At 32.9% G+C, this 19,434-nt stretch overlaps 2 protein-coding genes across 3 annotated transcripts; both read right to left on the bottom strand.

Moving 5' to 3' along the window:
* Positions 1 to 365: 365 nt before the first annotated feature.
* On the bottom strand, positions 366 to 2,712 carry LOC144553470 (putative xyloglucan glycosyltransferase 5). Its single transcript, XM_078301645.1, is given in 4 exon segments — positions 366 to 634; positions 729 to 1,053; positions 1,749 to 1,862; positions 2,441 to 2,712. Coding segments are annotated over 4 exon segments (771 nt in total). The 5' UTR covers positions 2,504 to 2,712.
* Positions 2,713 to 4,390: 1,678 nt separating this feature from the next.
* On the bottom strand, positions 4,391 to 8,428 carry UTR7 (UDP-N-acetylglucosamine (UAA) transporter family). Of its 2 annotated transcripts, none has more exons than XM_078301643.1 (7): positions 7,965 to 8,428; positions 7,552 to 7,657; positions 7,063 to 7,308; positions 6,271 to 6,381; positions 5,996 to 6,154; positions 5,455 to 5,598; positions 4,391 to 4,934 (listed from the first exon to the last, which is right to left on the bottom strand). In XM_078301643.1, exons 1-7 carry the CDS (start codon positions 8,009 to 8,011, stop codon positions 4,788 to 4,790), a joined length of 960 nt encoding a protein of 319 aa, XP_078157769.1. In that variant the 5' UTR covers positions 8,012 to 8,428; the 3' UTR covers positions 4,391 to 4,787. The 2 variants fall into 2 exon arrangements, with proteins under 2 accessions (XP_078157769.1, XP_078157770.1); XM_078301644.1 differs by having other exon boundaries at positions 7,552 to 7,692; positions 7,965 to 8,416.
* Positions 8,429 to 19,434: the final 11,006 nt, after the last annotated feature.

Below are 19,434 nucleotides of genomic sequence, written 5' to 3'. Positions count from 1 at the left end.
ATACGACCGGGAAAGTGCTAAAAGAACGGAAAAAAAAAAAAAAAAAACAACAGAAAAATCTTTTTTTCTTTTTTTTGTTGTTGTTGCTGTCCGTAGGCAGTTTCATTTCCTTTCAACTCTGATTACAGTTACATTGGCTTGATAAATATAGTAAAAAGAAAGCCCTCATACACTTCTAATCGATATGTAAATCCCTTGTAATACTTTGCTGATTAAACATAGGATATGTGAAACCAGTATATTCCAGTAAAATCTTTTTTCAGTAAATTAAAATAGTTACCTTAACTAGAGTATGAACGAGTACTTTAGTACTCACCCTGAATATGCATTATAAAATCTTTCCCTTTTAAACATTTGTTCTATGATCAGCTCATTTGTTCCCCAATTAAATAAAAACCCACTAATAGAAAAGCCGCTCCTTGGAATACAAGGAAATAAAAGTGCATCCCTAGCCTCTAGCAGATAAGAGGCTCCTAATGGCCTGCTATAAGAAGCAACAGAGCAAGGGCTAATTCCTTTTTGTAAATTTTATTCGTCTTTTTTATCTCCTTACTGGTATTTTCTTTATTTGGGTCTTTAATATTATCATCTTTTATTATTTTCTTCTCCATTTGGGCTCCTTCAGCTGATCTCCCTGCGATAGATGCAATTTTTTTGTACTGTTTAGATATCAAACAAGTGGTATTAGTACAGTAAAAAGATGCCAAATTCAAAATTTTGTTACAAACCTGCTTTCTTTGTGACAATCCATTCATACGAGTTCCCCATTTGAAGCAAACCAGATAGCATAGCATTGAACTTAGTAACCGACATGGTGTTTTCGAAAAGAAGATACGGTATTACAGAAGGCAAATATTGTGGTGCCGGGAAAACATTTAAAAGGGATAGGATCACTGGTACGTAGCAAGTGACCCACAACGGTAGCTCGGCTTCCGGAACAAACATTGTTAGCGGGAGCATGATGCAAAATAGCATGAAGGAATACAATGGAAGAATTAGCTTTCGCAAGGGGAAAAATAACAAGATTAGGTTTGCCTTCTTCCATATAGGTATCTATTTGTGAAATTATAAACATGTGTTAGCACTTAGCAGACAAAGTAAACCACAAGTTGGATTTGATGAGGGAATTTCATGTATACCCCTCAAAATTTTTGGAATTACATATTATCTTCTCTAAAATTTATAATATCATATTTACCCTTCTAAATTCCAAAAACTCACAGATTCACTCATTTTATTGACTTTTCTATTAAAACTATTTTTTATAAAAATACTCATTTTACTCTTCATTAAAAAAAGTATGTCATATGTTTAAGAGAAATATTTAATCTTCTAATTGGTCGGTTATGAGAGCTAATGGTTCATTTTATACTTGTAATATACACACCAGTATATACATAAATGCCATCGCGTATGCGTCAAAAATATAGAAATGAATCATTTGTCCTCGACAACCGATAACTTAGAAGACATAACATTTTTCTTATGCAGACTACATATTTTTTATTATTTAATAAAGGATAAAATGGTACTTTATATAATTAAAATGAGTTTTAATAGAAAAGTCAATAAATTGAGTAAATTTATGAGTTTTTGAAATTTAGAAGGGTAGATATAATATTATGATTTTTAGAGGAGAAAATACATAATTTTAAAATTTTTGAGAGATATACATGAAATTCCCCCTTAAATGTATCAATCAATTGCTACTAAAGAGAGAGCTTGTTGATTCTAAGTAGTGTCAAAACCTTGGAAGTTATAATGGATGGAAGGCACAGTCGGAAGAGATGCATCGGCTCAGAATGCCACCAGTGTTGTTGCTTTCTATATGCCTCGTAAGATTCAGGAACCTCACACAATACCTAAATTTAGAAATAGTTTCTTATGACTACTCTAAAACAAGTAATGCCACAAAAGAGAAAAAGTTATAGAACTAAAACCAAAGAATAAATGTAAGACTGTTGTCAGCATTTCTCTCAAAATCAGATGGAAAATGAATCAATAGTTAGCATATTGTACGACTAACAATGCTTATTCCAGCCCACTAGGTACCATTTAGTGACTACCATATTCCTGTTTACTAACATTTAGGTGTTATCCTATACCAACAGTAAATGTCAGTCGCGCTGTACTTGTACTGGTTTGGCGCGTTCAGGGATAGAACTAGAAATTTAAATTGGGGGCCGAAACGTAAAATGCAAAAATGTATTGTGTGGTAGATGGAATTTGAACTCAAGTCCCCACAACCACAACATGGGAAAAAATAAATTAAATTTCAATATACATTATTAAAAAACTTAAAATCATAGGGGTGACTAAGCACTTTTGGTTTGCATTAAGATTCGCCCCGGACAGTTGTTATCTTTGAGATTGCTTGGTGCTTAATTGCAAAATAGAGGCTTATCGAGGTAAAACAATTCACAATATGTTTTTTAATTACCATTACATCATTTAAAATTATGAACTTCCCTCCATTGACATGCGCTTGAACAGCTATATCCATGTCTTCGGCAGTAGTTCTCTCAAGCCAGCCTCAGGAATCTTCCAAGGCCTTAATCCTCCAAATGCCGGCAGTGCCATTGAATCCGAAGAAATTTAGAAACACGCCATTGACTTGTTGTTCCACCTCAAAATGGAAGCACATGTTTATGTACTGTAGCCGGGTCAGTAGATTCTCGTCCTTTGTTAACGAAGCTCCACCGTGTTTGTACCAACCCGGTACAAACACGGCTCAGTAGATTCTCGTCCTCTTGCTAACGGATTAAGATATTGCCAGCACTGTTTTGGCTTCATGCAGCGCATAAGTCATATTTTTTTTTTTTTTTTTTTTTTTTTTTTTTGACTCTATTGTACTTGCATTATATGAAGCCAAAACAGCACTGTCAATATCATTACCCTTGCTAGCTATTAGCAGTCTCTAATTGCCTAGAAATGATAAACAAAAATGTGTGGAATTGAATCTAACTAAGCTTGATCAATTGTACAATTTGAACCTCACACCAATTCAATTTTACCATAACTATTCCAAAACGGGACAATGTTGCCTATTTTTAGCAAAACATTGATTTTTCTATCGGGCTAACTTCAAACAACAAATCTAAATGTTGAAACCAATGACCTACACGAATAATGCATTTACATATAAAATTTATAAATTTTTGAATCTAATTAGTATAAAGTAAAGTGGTAAGATATATATTTATATATTAATTTTAATACATTTATTATTCATCATTTTTTTACTATTTAACTTTATGTTAAATTAATTCAACAATTTATAAATTTTGCATATAAACACATAACTGATGAGCAGTTTTTACAATTTGAATTCATTGTTGAAAGTTAATCCGATAGATTTTGAAGTTAAACTTATCAAGATACTTCAATGAACTTAAAAAACGTTATAATTTTCTCTAGTAGAAAAAAACAAGTTATTGCCTAAATTCTACCATTTCTTAATGATATATATAATAGTCTTCACACACCGTACCTAACAACTTTATGCCGATGGGCTCTAATGCAAAAAAACAATAGAGTAAAAAAAACAACTTTGTTTGGAGAATTTTAGCTTCTTTCGTTGACAAAAAGAAAAATAATGTATTTCTCGTCTTTTTTGCACCAAATACACAAAATATAGGGACCTATTTCCGATAACAGCATGCAGAAGATATAGAGAGGTAGAAATTTATTCTCTTATAATCCTGACAGCATACACAAGAATTGCTAGCTCATACTTCTTGCAATTTGCTTCTGAACACTATTCGTTTCTTGCAATTTGTCTAGCGTCAGTTTCCACTTTCCAGTTGACTTGAGCAGTCTATTCCAACTGCTCATGCTTCTTTGTGGTGTTTCTCCATACAAATAATAGACATGTCAGCCTTCACATGTGCTCTGAGGAGATCATCTGGTCAACTTTATTAGCTGCACTTTAACCTTTAGCATGCTATTTTACATTTTAACACTTACCAGATGAACTTAGAAGAACACCATTGTGGATACAGCTGGCGTACTGATTTCACATTTTCACTTTCTCTTCTTTTGTTAAACAAGTTGTCTACATTTTTTACCCAAGTTTTTATTCGTAGGATTTAAAAATAAAATAAAATACAGGGTTAGCAAACCTTCTCAAAAATCTCAAATGTTAGCACGTCTGAATTTTGAGATTTTTAAAAGGTAGGCTATTGAGCTTTTGAGATTTTTAACATTTGAGATTTTAAAAAATCTCAAATGTTAGCACAGTCAAATTCAGAAAAAAATGAAGGGCAAACAAAGAAAGGAAGCTGATATGTTGTTGGAGAAACTTAGCAACACACCTCAGGAAAATTACCAATTAGTCCCTCTTAAGATTTCAATATCAATTACATTGATTGTAGATCAACAATTAGTATATATAGCAGATCAATCATAGATCAATTAGCATTAATTGGTAGATATGGCAAATTATGTAATTAGGAAACTATAATAGTTAGCCTATAGTACATCATGTAATTAAACAACAGAAATCAATTAACCATAAAATTATTTCTCTCATTCAGTTTGTATCATGATAACTACTAGAGCCTTCAACAGATGTGTACTGTAAACTAATTACTAACTGCTAAAGCACTTATACTGACCGAACTTTTGCACTGGTATGACTTTCATGTGATACAAGTGACATGCAACTCGTAAGAAATTGGGAATTGCACGAGCCCCAAACTATATGCATTGAGTGCTATAGCTCAAAATATCTAACTAATCAATCAAATATTTGAGCTTTGCTAAATGTGTCTCTACTTTAGATGTACTCAAACACGTGATGCCAATTTATGAGCTCTCTTCTTCTGTTTGTACTTTGCGTAGGAGTACCAAACACCACCAGTTGTATTGATTACCAACCCTATAATATTAAGAGCATGCACCTGCACTCCTCCCAATATGAAGAAGCCAAGTGTCTGCAAAACCACACCACAATGTTATTAATAATTTTTTCCAATGTAGCCCTCCGAAGTTCATAAATTCCCAATTTGTCAGACAAAAGTAGTTGCATTGTTGGTATTTTTGAAACCTTCATTGACATTGGACAGTTCTTAGCAATGAATCAATTTTACATGCATGGGGAACTTCTGAATTTAAGAAGGCTATATTTGAAAACTTCAACTGAAATTAGGTCAAAATCATACATTTTTTATATAAGCATGCAACTATGCAACTGAGATGATGTAAAAATACATGTAACAGTTTAAATTTGTTAATTTAAGCATGCATCAAAAAGTTAACACATGTTCAGCGCCAATGACATATGGTTATGGATCCCTCCTCGTGAGATATTAACAAGGATGACTAAACCATTTTCATGTAGGGGTGTGACGAGTTAGAGAGGTTTAGACCGTTTCTTGCACACATGTAGTCACATGAATACAGGCAGACACGGTGCAAAAAGGGGGGAGGGGGGGGGGGGCAGAGAGGGCTTACCGTAGAACCAACACCTTTTAGCACACCTACAATTGTGGTGGTCAATGCAGAGTTGACTATGGTGCACAGAAACATGGTGTAGTTCAGAACAATTCCCATCACGAGAGAAAGAGCAAGAATTGCTAAGAATCCTATAGAAATTGCCTACAAAGCCAAAGCAAAGAGAGAGAAGGAAAAAGAAAAAAAAACTCAATGGTCAGCTAAGAATTACATAATTACACTAGGAGCCACAACGTTATTGTGTTATTTTAATCTATGGGTGAAGAATATAGTAAGGTAATATGTTATTTTGCTTTTATTTAGGCTGTTCAATTTTTCCGTGGATAAATTCTTTAATAGTCAGCCAAAAAACGCACACTCACACTGGAAAAGAAAATTGAATTAGATCTTTCGTTGGAATACTCTTGCAAGATTTTCAGTTTTTTTTTTTTTTGACAATTGTAAAATTTCAATGTGGTGATTTTAACTTTAAGTCAACAACACACCATGAATGCAACTATGATGTGCTTGAATATTTGAAAGGAGAATTTTTGTGGCTAACCTTGTCAGACAGGACAGAAAAGGAAGTTGGGAATTCGCCAGTTGCAATTATAATAAATAGCAGAAAGGGAAGGGAGAGAAGACTGTTATAATACATAAGCTCGATTGATGAAAGCCCATCCTCAGCACCAGATTTTTCAACGAGTACCAAATACATTGTCTACAGTCCAAATTCAGTAGTTACTTTCAAATAATGATAAATACGAGTACCAAATACTGTATGTCAAATAATGACATAAAAGTATTTTCTTTGCATTTGTTTTAGCATAATATTACCTGGAAAAAGACAGAAGTGAGAGCCATGATGTATCCAATTAAGTCAAAAGAAAAATCACCTAGCGCCGCAATCAAGACTCCAGCAGCTGTACATAGCACAGCAAGTGAGACCTATTACAAATGTAAAAGAAAATTCATAAACAAATAAAGAATTTAATAACAGATTGAATTAAGAAAATAAAGAATAAAGGAGCAACATTCTTAGTGATGAAAAGATAGACAACATTTTTTAGTATTCCTCCAAGCATCCTCCATTTTAGATTACATATGAAAAAAACACTTATCATCACCGTCATCACATTTAAACCCAAGTATTGTTTAATGCACACCACCAAGTTATTTAATCAAAGGTCTAAATAAAATGCATATCTGTACTGTCTAGTAAATTAGAATAAGCTGTATGCCAGTCTGAAAAATAAAATAATATATATAATTTCTTATGCCATTAGTAGATATTTGATAGGTTGAAGATCAGAAGATTTCGTTATTAATCTAGTTTTATTGATGGAAAGTAACAACAGGGATGACAATTTTCGTAAATTTGTAATAATATGGGAACTTCATCAGAATTTTTAGCAACATAATTTCTTCGTTTCTATTTATTTATATTTTATTCATATATGCATATCAGAGGCCTTCTACAAATTTCACAAATAAAGGAAATATTTCAGATTTCACTGGCAACCAACCTTTATAGGTCTAGTAAGCACAGGCACTTACAATACCTATATTTGACCTAATTAGTAACCACGGTTGGCACGGAATTCCTTGCATAAAACACATATCACTGACCTGCGTAGGCGGCTTCGCTTTTCCTCGAAGTACACCGGTCACTAAGACAGCAAGAGGAGTAAGTCTCTTTATTGCAATGTACATTGGTATATTGACCCCCTTCAAGCTGGCCAATGCGAATGCCACATTTGCATTGTAAAACACTGAGACGGGAAGAAGCTTCTTTGCTGTGGCCATATTAAATCCCTTCCCTTTGGTAAGCCCCATTACTTGACCAAAGTATATCAATAAAGTTGTCCCCAGTTGCTGTCATGATTACATTGAAATTATGTATTCAAAGCATAAGGGATGTTGTCCAAACCAATGCTGGTATTCTTATGCCTTGTCAATAACAGTGGTATTTGAGATTTTTGAAACCAATACTAATTTGGGTACCATTTAGCATAAACATTTTCTGATACATTTTCCTTGTTTACTGATTTTTTGGTGTTTACAATCACAACAACAATATTTTGATAAAGATGAAAAAAAACATATTCAATTCAGAACCTGTAAAGTTAGAAGAGTCATGGAGTAAGCATACTGCATGAGAACAGCTTTGTTGATGAAAACCATGGCCATTGATGCAATTCCATAGGATAAGGCTGCAAATAAGCTGTAGCAAGGCATAAGAATTGAAGAAGTGAAAAACTACAATTTTTAAAAGAATGAAACTTCAGAGCTCATGCTTTAGCAACCTGATTTGGTGGATGATACTATTAGATATCAATCGCTCGTACTGACTAAACAAGATAATTCTTACTTACTGTTCTTACCTCCTTCGAGAAGCTGACATGTTTACTAAGTTACAAATTTTCTTTCTCTGAGGTTGTTTACAAGTCAAAAAGTTCAATGGAAAAGACCTTTCTGACCAGGCATTTCCATTCTCAAAATGCAAATCAAATGAACAAAAGGTGAATTACCTCATGAAAGGGGTAACTTCACCAGCTCCAATTTCCACTGCCATCATATGACAAGAGTACCACGTTGGAAAACCAAATTACATGTCCAGCAGCTCAGATCAAGCCTCGACTCCCCAATTCCAACAGTGATGTAGGACAAAGAAAAGAGAAAAATAAAACCCCAAGGATCTCAGTCGAAGGTTGAGATTGGAAGACGGATGGGGAATCACGATGCTTTTATTAGAGTGATACAGATTCAAGGCGAAGGGGGAGTGTACAGCACGGGAAGAGGAGTATCCCCTGCGTTACTCTACCGCGTAGAATTACTCCCAGCCCAGCTGAAATCATGGGTATCCGATTTAAGATGCGTGCCAGATTAAAATAAACGATGCAGATCTCACCCTACACACTACGATACCGCACTGGATATGAACTCCGGTAAGAGAGGAGCCAGGTTGTGCGGGTTTACCGAATTAGAATTAGGCAGCCTGATGGAGGCATAGATATAGACTATAGAGGGTTTGGTTGATAAAAAAATAGAAAAGGTTGCTTGGGCCTGTTGTTTCTATTTTGGATGCTGTTCCTGCGGTTGGTTGGGAATTATGGACCGAAAGTGTGTTAGTGTAATAGGTCTGGTATATGGACTATGCGGATCCATAATACTGAACAACAAATTTCTTCTCAACTCTTTGATGCTTGTTGAGTAGAGCAATGATGTTTTTAAGTTTATTAATTTTTTTTTTTTTTGTGAACTCAGTTCTAAAATTTATTCGATTGTCTTTAAATGACGAATCTGAATTGTTGAAATCTATCTATTTTATAAGTGATGTGTTTACATATGAAAATTTTAAACTTTTAAATTATTTTAGTATAAAGTCAAGCTGTCGAAATTAGAAGGTTTATAAATTAATTTTAATGTATCTATTTTTCTAAAATCGTACCATAAGTAATTAGTTCCACAATGGCTGTAAGCCTGTAATGGCCGGAGAATAGTCCAACAGAAGGGAAGAAGAGGGATTTGTGATTAACTATAACTTAAATAATATTAAGTATTATTAATTTCAGTTATCGATTAATAATTGAGTAAATATGTGAGTTACTAGAATTCAGAAGGCTAAATACATTATTATAGAATTTAAAGGAGAAATACATAATTTTGTAGTTTTTGAGGGGTATACGTAAAATTCTCTCTTAATTTGAATTTAAATTTTTTTTCCTGACGAGGTATCTGACAAAAATAAAATCAGGCATCTTACATAACATAAGCAAGCCTCACCCTGATTGGTCACTTTAAGATGCGTGTTTTGGAACCTTCACGCAAAATCCAGAATTCCAGATTGCTGTGTGGGCCTTAGCTGGCACCACATGAGATAATATCCACATTATCAGGAAAGACAGGTGCGATGTTATCTTTTGTCAATCATACACGTTTCACAATCCCTAGCAAAAAAAAAGATACAATCCAATCCATTGACGCTTTCATTGTATACGAAACACAAAATATATTAAAATGTTTTGAACACATCCATTCGATGTCGATCCAACTAAGCATAAATTATTTATCGCTGAACTGTCATTGGCTACAAACGATCATTATTTTGATCCAACTAAGCATAACATGTTAGTATTTTTTTATTTTTTATATATTATCATTCTCCTTTTCTTATTCAACAATAAAGTTAATATAGTCAAGACAGATCTAGAATTTTTATCAAAGGGGCAAAAAAAATATCAAATCGGATTTAAACCCATTAAATAATTAGATACTCGATAAAAAAAATATTTAAACTTATATTTTTCAATACTCTGACTTGTAATTTATGATTATCTAACCTATAATTCTAATTATCAATCATAATTCAAAAAAATTATTTTAATTTTAATCTTAAATTCAACCCGAATTACAAATCAAACATTCAGAGAGGGGCAAACAAATTTTCAGAGAGGGCAAAGTCGGTTGAAACGTCCTGATTTCCACTAAAACTCAAAATCCAGAGAGAGTGAAACTGCCCCCCATGTGAATCACATTTTTTTTGTTGCACACAGAGGAGCGCAGACAGTCAAATGAAATACAATCCACAAAATAAACATATTCCCCTTTTCCTTGGATTATCTAGTCAAATGAAATCCAATCCACAAAATAAACATATTCTTTTTTCCCCTTGAATTATCTAGTCAAATGATATCCAATCCACAAAATAAACACATTCCTTTTTCCCTTGGATTATCTAATATATCAAGTCAGAATAAATTAAATATAGAATTGAAAAAGTTATTTATGGTTTGAATGTTACTAACTTACTATCAATGAATTGATTAACTTGAGAAACGAATTTAAATTTTTTGTGGAGGTTCATGATCTAAAAGGGAATATGTTGAAGATGAAGATTTAGGAAACATCTAGTAAAAATTTAAATTGGAAATGTATTAGTTATATCTTCTTTTCTTAAATATTTGGTTTGTTGTAATAATACCTGCTAAATAAGGGTGCTAATTTTAACACTACTATTTTTTTATTAACACAACAGTTTAAAAAAAATTAAGTGTATAGACAGTTTTGTCCCTCATTTATTGTTGTTAACTTGTTATAGCTTACCTTATTTGATTATGCAATTGATACTTTCACTTTATTTTCAAAATCAAAACATTTCCCTAACGGAAGACAATAATTAGAATTTAAAACTCATAATTAACGAGATAAAAAATCAATTTACCAATCAACAATAAAAAAAACTTATAATTAAATTAACAGATAATACATTGTAGATTTTATTAATTGAAAATAACATATTTAAAGATTAAATTATCTAAGTATTTAGTTAAGTTATATAATTTACAGCTAACAAGAAAATATTTTCAACATAATTTTCAATCAATTGAATAAGATAATTAAAAGTAGGAAGTAATTACATCAACAAAAAAAGATCTAAGTTGCAATTGGGACATATAATTTCAAAATTTAATTAGTTAACATGCTAAATAATTTCTTCTTCTTTTCATTGTATAGTACACAATTAGAAGATATCATGAATGAAGGATGCAAAATTTAGAAGCTGATATTTAAGAAACTTGTTAATTAAGAAAAGAAACAAATGATGCTTGATTGAGAAATAAATGGAGGGGTAAAATTGTCTATTTATTAAAATATTTAAAGTTTGTAGTGTTAATAATATTTTTTGTGGTGTGGATATCATCACCCGCTGAATAAGGTTTTTCATAAATGACTCGGAAGGTTATACTAGGAAATACTCCAACGGCTTTTTTCCGATTTTTTTTATTAATATCTAACATTAAATAAAAAATTATGAAAATTACATCCTTAATTAATTAGATTTCATGCAGATATATTGCAGTGAACAATGTAGTTGCAGGTACTGGATAGTCAAATATAGAAAGCATATAAACACGACTAAATACTTTCCAAATTCATATAGGTGCCACAACTCTTATTTATGTAGAAATAAATAAATGAGGAGGGTTCAACTGCACCCAAATGCACTCTATCTTTTTTCTCCGTTTTCAAAGTCCGAATAGTCAATCTGAACCGTTAGATGCGATCTACATATTAAGATTTGCTTGGAGGCCAAATTTTATAATTTTTGAAATTTTTTTTTACTATTTATTAAGTCAATTTGAAAATCGCTGATCTAATGGTCCATAAAATGTAAAATCAATGATTTTCAAAGTGGCTTAATAAATAGTAAAAAAATTCCAAAAAATGTAAAATTTGGTCTCCAAGCACATCTTAATATGTAGATCGCATCTAATGGTTCAGATTGACTATTCGGACTTTGAAAACGGAGAAAAAGGATAAGGTGCATTTGAGTGCATTTGAACCCTCCTCTAAATAAATATAGTGTTGTAAAATTAAGATAAAGTTGCAACAAAAGTAAAGTAAATAACAAGAGAGATAGAGAGAGCAATAACAGAATTTTATTCTCCACTATTGTATATAATATGTGTCTCATTTTCTCTATTTACAAAACCTCTATTTATATGCTAGAAAGAGATGTTACAATAATAAAGGAGAAAATAAATGTCCATGGTAGTGGAGATAGTGGAGGTAGTGGAGGTAGTGGACAATGAAATGATAATTAATATTGAAAGTTATAGAATGAACATCCACATAAATATATTTTATAACGCTTCCCCTTGGATGTTCATCTTTCATTATACGCTGTTAATATGATACTTCAGGATCGATATTAACATGATACTTCAGGATCAACATGATACTTCAGGACCATGTACTGCCTCATTAAAAACCTTACCAAGAAAAACCCATTGGGATAAAAACTTGGTTAAGGGAAAAAGAGTACAGTGCGTATAATGCTTCCCCTCATTTTGATATCATCGAATATCCTTCAATCGATGTAGACCTATCTTCTTTGTGAGTTGTACAAAAATCTTTGTCGGTAAAGATTTTGTGAATAGGTCTGCCAGATTGTCGATTGATCGGACTTGGCAAACATCTATTACGCCTTCCTTTTGTAGGTCATGTGTCGAAAAGAACTTTGGTGCAATATGTTTAGTTCGGTCTCCTTTGATATATCCTTCTTTGATTCGTGCAATGCATGCTGCATTATCTTCATATAGCGGAGTAGGATTTACCTTGATGTTTTCAAGTCTGCATTCTTCTTGAATATTTTGAATCATTGACCGTAACCAAACACATTCTCAACCCGCCTCGTATAAGGCGATCAGTTTGGCGTGATTTGAAGATGTAGCTGTAAGAGTTTGTTTTGTCGATCGCCATGAAATTGCAGCTCCACAATAGGTGAATACATATCCCGATTGAGATCGTGCTTTGTGTGGATCTAATAAATATCCCGCATATGCATATCCAACTAAATTGGATTTTGTATCTTATTAATAGTATAACCCCATATCTCTAGTTCCGCAGAGATACCGAAATACTTGTTTAATTCCATTCCAATGTCTTCTGGTTGGTTTGGAACTATATCTTGCTAACACATTTACTGCAAATGAGATATCGGGTCTCGTATTATTTGCAAGATATAATAATGCCCCGATTGCACTTAAGTATGGTACTTCAGGACCAAGCACTTTTTCATTATTTTCTTGTGGGCGAAAATGATCATTTTCTGCATTTAGCGATCGTACGACCATTGGTGTGCTCAAAGGACGAGCTTTATCCATATTGAATCTCTTTAATATTTTTTCAACATAATATAATTAATGGATAAATATTCCATTCTTTAGATGTTCGATCTGCAGGCCGAGACAAAATTTTGTTACACCATGGTCTTTCATCTCAAATTCATTCTTCATTAATTTTGCAGTATTCTCAATCTCTTCAGGAGATCCAATAATATTTAAATCATCAACATACACTGCAATGATTGTGAAACCTAGATTTGATCTTTTAATAAAAACACACGGACTAATTATATTATTTTTATATCCTTCTTTTAGAAAGTACTCACTCAGTCGATTATACCACATTCGACCAGATTGTTTTAGTCCGTATAAAGATCTTCTTAATTTTATAGAGTACATCTCTCTAGGTTTTGACTTATATGCTTCAGGCATTTTCAATCCTTCTGGGACTTTCATGTATATATCACTGTCAAGTGAACCATATAAATAGGTTGTTACAACATCCATAAGTCGCATTTTTAGATTTTCTGCAACTGTGAGACTTATTAGAAATCTGCGAGTTATCGCATCCACTACAGGTGAATACGTTTCTTCATAATCAACTCCAAGTATTTGTGTAAAGCCTTGTGCCACTAGCCTTGATTTATATCTCACAATCTCATTTTTCTCATTTCTTTTTATGACAAATACCCATTTGTAACCTACAGGGTTAACATCTTTGGGCGTTTGGACTACAGGTCTAAATACTTGCCGCTTTTCTAATGAACTTAATTTTGCTTGTATGGCATATTTCCATTTAGGCCAATCATTTCTATGTCTACACTCTTCTAGAGTTTTTGACACATTATCTTCTTCGTTTATAACATCGCTTGCTATAGCGAATGCAAATATTTCATCAACATGTGTTTTATTTCTATTTAATATAGTACCATTTATTACATAATTTATAGAAATCTCATAATCATTTGGTACTTGAGTTTCTTCTGGAACTTCATCAACCTCTTCTGGGTTTTTATCAACTTCTTCATGAGTTCTACCATTAATCTCTTCTGGGATTTTATATACTTCTTCAGGAGTTTTACTATCAACCTCTTCTAGGGTTTTATTGACTTCTGCTGGAGTTTTACCATCAACCTCTTCTGGGGTTGGACCAACTGCTTTATTCTGCTCTTTTCTTTTACGTGGATTTACATCCTTAGAACCAAGTGGTCTTCCACGTTTTCTACGCACATTAGATTCATTATATATTTTTGTAATGTCAATTCGAGCAGGTGCGTTTATAGCTGGAATATGTGATTTAGTAACTCTATTCGTATCTGTGAATGCATCGGGCAATTCATTTGCAATTCTTTGCATATTTATGATCTTTTGAACTTCAAGTTCACATTGACCACTTCGGGGGTCAAGATAAAATAACGATGAATTTCAAGTTACTTGTTTATCCAGTTTTTGTTTTTCTTCCCCTAAATTTGAAAATATTGATTCATTAAAATGACAATCAGCAAATCTTGCTGTAAAAACATCTCCTGTTAATGGTTCTAAATATCTAATAATAGAAGAAGAGTTAAAACCAATATAAATTCCCAACCTTCTTTGAGGTCTCATTTTTGTGCGTTGTGTAGGAGAAATTGGAACATATACTGCACAACCAAATACCTTTAGATGGGACAAATTTGGTTCTCTTCCGGAGACCAATTGTAATGGGGAATATTTATGATAAGCAGTTGGTCTTAATCTAATTAGTGCAACGGCATGTAATATGGCATGTCCCCATGCGAAAGATGGTAAACTAGACCTCATGAGTAATGGTCTAGCAATTAATTGTAATCTTTTAATCAACGATTCTGCTAGACCGTTTTGTGTATGAACATGGGCCACTGGATGTTCTACCGTAATTCCAATAGACATGCAATAATCATTAAAAGTTTGAGAAGTGAACTCACCTGCATTATTGATGTCACATTATTAGACCTATTATATTGACTTGTTTCCATACAGAAAATGATATTTTGAACCAACAAATAGCACCTTTTACATTGAATATCCCTAGAATGTGGTACTGCTATGTTTTGGTTCCTACTTTGCAGGAATCAGGTGAAATCAGGCAAAAGGCAGACTTCAGGAAGCTTTGATGCGAGTCGCATTCACCTGGTGCGAGTCGCATCCAAGCCCAAAGCGACCTGCGATGCGACCCTTACTGCTCTCTCTTGAAGACCATCTGATGCGAGTCGCATCCAGTTGATGCGAGTCGCATCAACTGTTGCCGCCCAATTCAAATTCGACCTGATAAGCTCCAAGTCAGAGCTAATGCCTATATAAAGAGGTCCTAAACCAGAAATTAGAGAGCTTTTTCCCCCTCTACATTCCAGAACACAAAAAGAGCGAAGATCAAGAGAGAAGAAGGAGATTGGAGCTTGATTGAAGAAGAAGAGAAGGGAAGATTTCAAGATCCTCTCCAATCTACTTTGGATCTTCGAGCTCCATCATGATTTGCTTATTCTCTCTCTCTTTTATGCTTTCTTTTGCTATGCTTGAGTAGATCTCTAGTTCTTAGGGTTAAGATGTAATCTCTAAACCTTTTCTTTGAGTTGAATGATGTTTTGATCTAATGTTGAACTTGTGTGATTGTTGTTTGAGTATTCATCGTTTGCTTGATTGTGATTTCTTGATTGATTCTTGATTGTCTACTGTTAGATGTCTATAGCATCTCTTCTAGTAATTAGGCCTTGATGTATCTTGCAATTGTAATTGAGCACTTGAAGTAGATCTAAGATCAATAGTAACCGAGAGGTGAAATTTCTATTATCGAGAGGTTATAGATACTTCTAGTTAACCAGACAATCAATTTAGGATAGATACCAGTAGGCGAGAGCCACAGGTTGAAGCCTCGCACAAGAAATCAACTTAGATACGAACTCATGTCAGCTCTGCTCGATGGCCATGCGACCCGCATCAGAGATGATGCGAGTCGCATCACACAGGTCGCATCAGAGATGATGCGAGTTGTATGATAGGTCCAGAGAAGGAAAAGTTTGAGATGAAGTCTGAAACCCTAAGAACGCCTTTTATAATTGATTCAAAACCAAATCTTTTAATCGCTTTCATTTACCTTTAATTGAATTGTCTTTTGAAATTAGGAAACATAAACAAATCAAACCCAATTCTTCAAACTTCTAGTAACTAACTTGGATTTGTGAAAGTCTAGAATTGAGTTTAACCGTCCCTGAGGATCGATACCTTATTTTACTACACGGATAGGATTGTACACTTGCAATCCTAGACGTGAGTGGATTCAAGGTTTAAAACAAGTACAATTAGTTGTATTTGGAACTTTGTAAGCACACTCTGAGAAGCGAACAATTATCAAGTCGGATTCTTCTAATTTGATAATCCGGAAAATTAGCTCTCAATTGGATAATTTGTGCTAATAGTCTAGCAAATGCAACATTTCTTGTTGTTAACAAACTCACATGTGACCAGCGTGTTGATGCATCAATTAACACCATAAAATATCTAAACGGTCCACATGGAGGTGTAATAGGTCCACATATATCTCCTTGAATTCTTTCTAAAAATGAAGGAGCTTCAGGTCCAACTTTATTTGGAGATGGCCTAATAATTAGTTTTCCAAGAGAGCATGCTTCGCATGTCATATCTTTTGATAATAGGATCTTCAGGTCCTTTAGGGGATGCCCATTTGCACTTTCAATTATTCTCCTCATCATTATATTTCCTGGATGACCCAATCTGTCATGCCATAATGTAAATAATTTTGGATCAACTAACTTCTGGTTAGTAACAACTAACTTCTGGTTAGTAACAACTAACTTCTGGTTAGTAACGGCTAACTTCGGGTTAGCAACCATATTTGATTCTATTTTACTTATATAAGTACTATATAATCCAGATGACATTGCTTGCATCTTTTCAATTATGATCTTTTGGCCATTCTTAATAGATGTGATATGAAGATACTCGCAATTTTTCTTATTCATAGTTTCAATATGATAATCATTCTTTCGAATATCTTTAAAGCTTAGTAGATTTCTTCTGGATCTACTTGAATATAATGCATCGTCTATTATTAATTTTGTTCCTTCAGGTAACAAAATACAAGCTCTTCTGGAGCCTTCTATTAAATTACTTGTGCCAGATATAGTGTGAATATTATTCTCACCAAGATGCAATTGTGAAAAGTATTTCTTACTTTTCAATATGGTATTAGTTGTTCCACTATCTACCAGACATGGATCTTCATTACTTATCATTGCGTCAGCCATTTTCCTTTAAAATGCAAAAATAAATTATTTTTATTCATTAAACTTATTTGCATATAAAAATTTAAAAAGTAAACTAAACTTTTATTAAACATAAATATAAATTTTTATACTATATTTTCTTCCTAAGTAATAATATATATTTCTTCATTGACATTATGGAAGAAATCTGATACATCAAGATGTGTATCCATATGGCATTCATTTTGGGATCATATTCAGTAAAGTTAGTTTCCACATTTTCTCCTTATTTCTTGATTGTGGCTTGATATAGCTCTACAAAATATTTTGGCGTACGACAGGTACGCGACCAATGATTTATCATCCCACATCTGAAACAAACATCTTCATGACGTTTTTCTTTCTCATTAATATGTATTTACAACATCAGGTTATTACTACCATAACTTCAAGTTATGATAAATGAAAAAGGAGATAAATTCAAACTTTGTGAGATTTGTCATATGTACTACAAAATAGATACGCATTAACTTCAGGTTATTAATGCCATAACTTCGGGTTATGAATGCCATAACTTCGGGTTATGAATGCCATAACTTCGGGTTATGAATGCCATAACTTCGGGTTATGAATGCCATAATTTTGAATTATCAATGTCATAACTTCAGGTTATCAATGTCATAACTTCAGGTAATTAATATCATAACTTCAGATTATGAAAAGGGAGATAAATAAATATAAATAAAAGAATATGTAAATTGCATGAATAAATAAATAAATAAATTTAAATGTATTAATAACTTCATGTTAATATTATATAACTTCAGGTTATAATAAAATATTTTATTTAATAACTTCTGGTTATTAAATTGCTTGGCTGCGCAATTGCAAAATTTAATTTGAAATAACTTCGGGTTATATTTTCATCCAATGACGTATAATAACTTCCGGTTATTATATTGATTTTATATAAAAATTTCTAATAAAACTTCAGGTTTTTTTTAATTGAGAATAATTTCAGGTTATTATTCATCCAGTGGCTTATAATAACTGCTGGTTATTATATTAATTTTATACTAAATTTCTAATAGAACTTCAGGTTGTAAATAATTCTAATAATAACTTCAGGTTATTATTCTATTCAAGTAATACGAACTTCGGGTTCTTGATAAACTTTTAGTTTCGATAATAACTTTAGGTTATTATTTCATCATTCACTTCAAGGAATGATTCTTATAATAAAAGAGAAAATAAATGTCCATGGTAGTGGAGATAGTGGAGGTAGTGGAGGTAGTGGACAATGAAATGATAATTAATATTGAAAGTTATAGAATGAACATCCAAATAAATATATTTTATAACATAAATATATTTTATAACACTTCCCCTTGGATGTTCATCTTTCATTATACGCTGTTAATATGATACTTCAGGATCGATATTAACATGATACTTCAGGATCAACATGATACTTCAGGACCATGTACTGCCTCATTAAAAACCTTACCAAGAAAAACCCATTGGGATAAAAACTTGGTTAAGGGAAAAAGAGTACAGTGCGTATAATGCTTCCCCTCATTTTGATATCATCGAATATCCTTCAATCGATGTAGACCTATCTTCTTTGTGAGTTGTACAAAAATCTTTGTCGGTAAAGATTTTGTGAATAGGTCTGCCAGATTGTCGATTGATCGGACTTGGCAAACATCTATTACGCCTTCCTTTTGTAGGTCATGTGTCGAAAAGAACTTTGGTGCAATATGTTTAGTTCGGTCTCCTTTGATATATCCTTCTTTGATTCGTGCAATGCATGCTGCATTATCTTCATATAGCGGAGTAGGATTTACCTTGATGTTTTCAAGTCTGCATTCTTCTTGAATATTTTGAATCATTGACCGTAACCAAACACATTCTCAACCCGCCTCGTATAAGGCGATCAGTTTGGCGTGATTTGAAGATGTAGCTGTAAGAGTTTGTTTTGTCGATCGCCATGAAATTGCAGCTCCACAATAGGTGAATACATATCCCGATTGAGATCGTGCTTTGTGTGGATCTAATAAATATCCCGCATATGCATATCCAACTAAATTGGATTTTGTATTTTCATCCAATGACGTATAATAACTTCCGGT

The sequence above is a fragment of the Carex rostrata genome, chromosome 4 (genome assembly GCF_964058835.1).
Source record: "Carex rostrata chromosome 4, lpCarRost1.2, whole genome shotgun sequence".
In the NCBI taxonomy this organism is placed as follows: Eukaryota; Viridiplantae; Streptophyta; class Magnoliopsida; order Poales; family Cyperaceae; genus Carex; species Carex rostrata.
The sequence above is the reverse complement of the archived record's forward strand: the minus strand, read 5'-3'. Positions and strand labels throughout refer to the sequence as shown.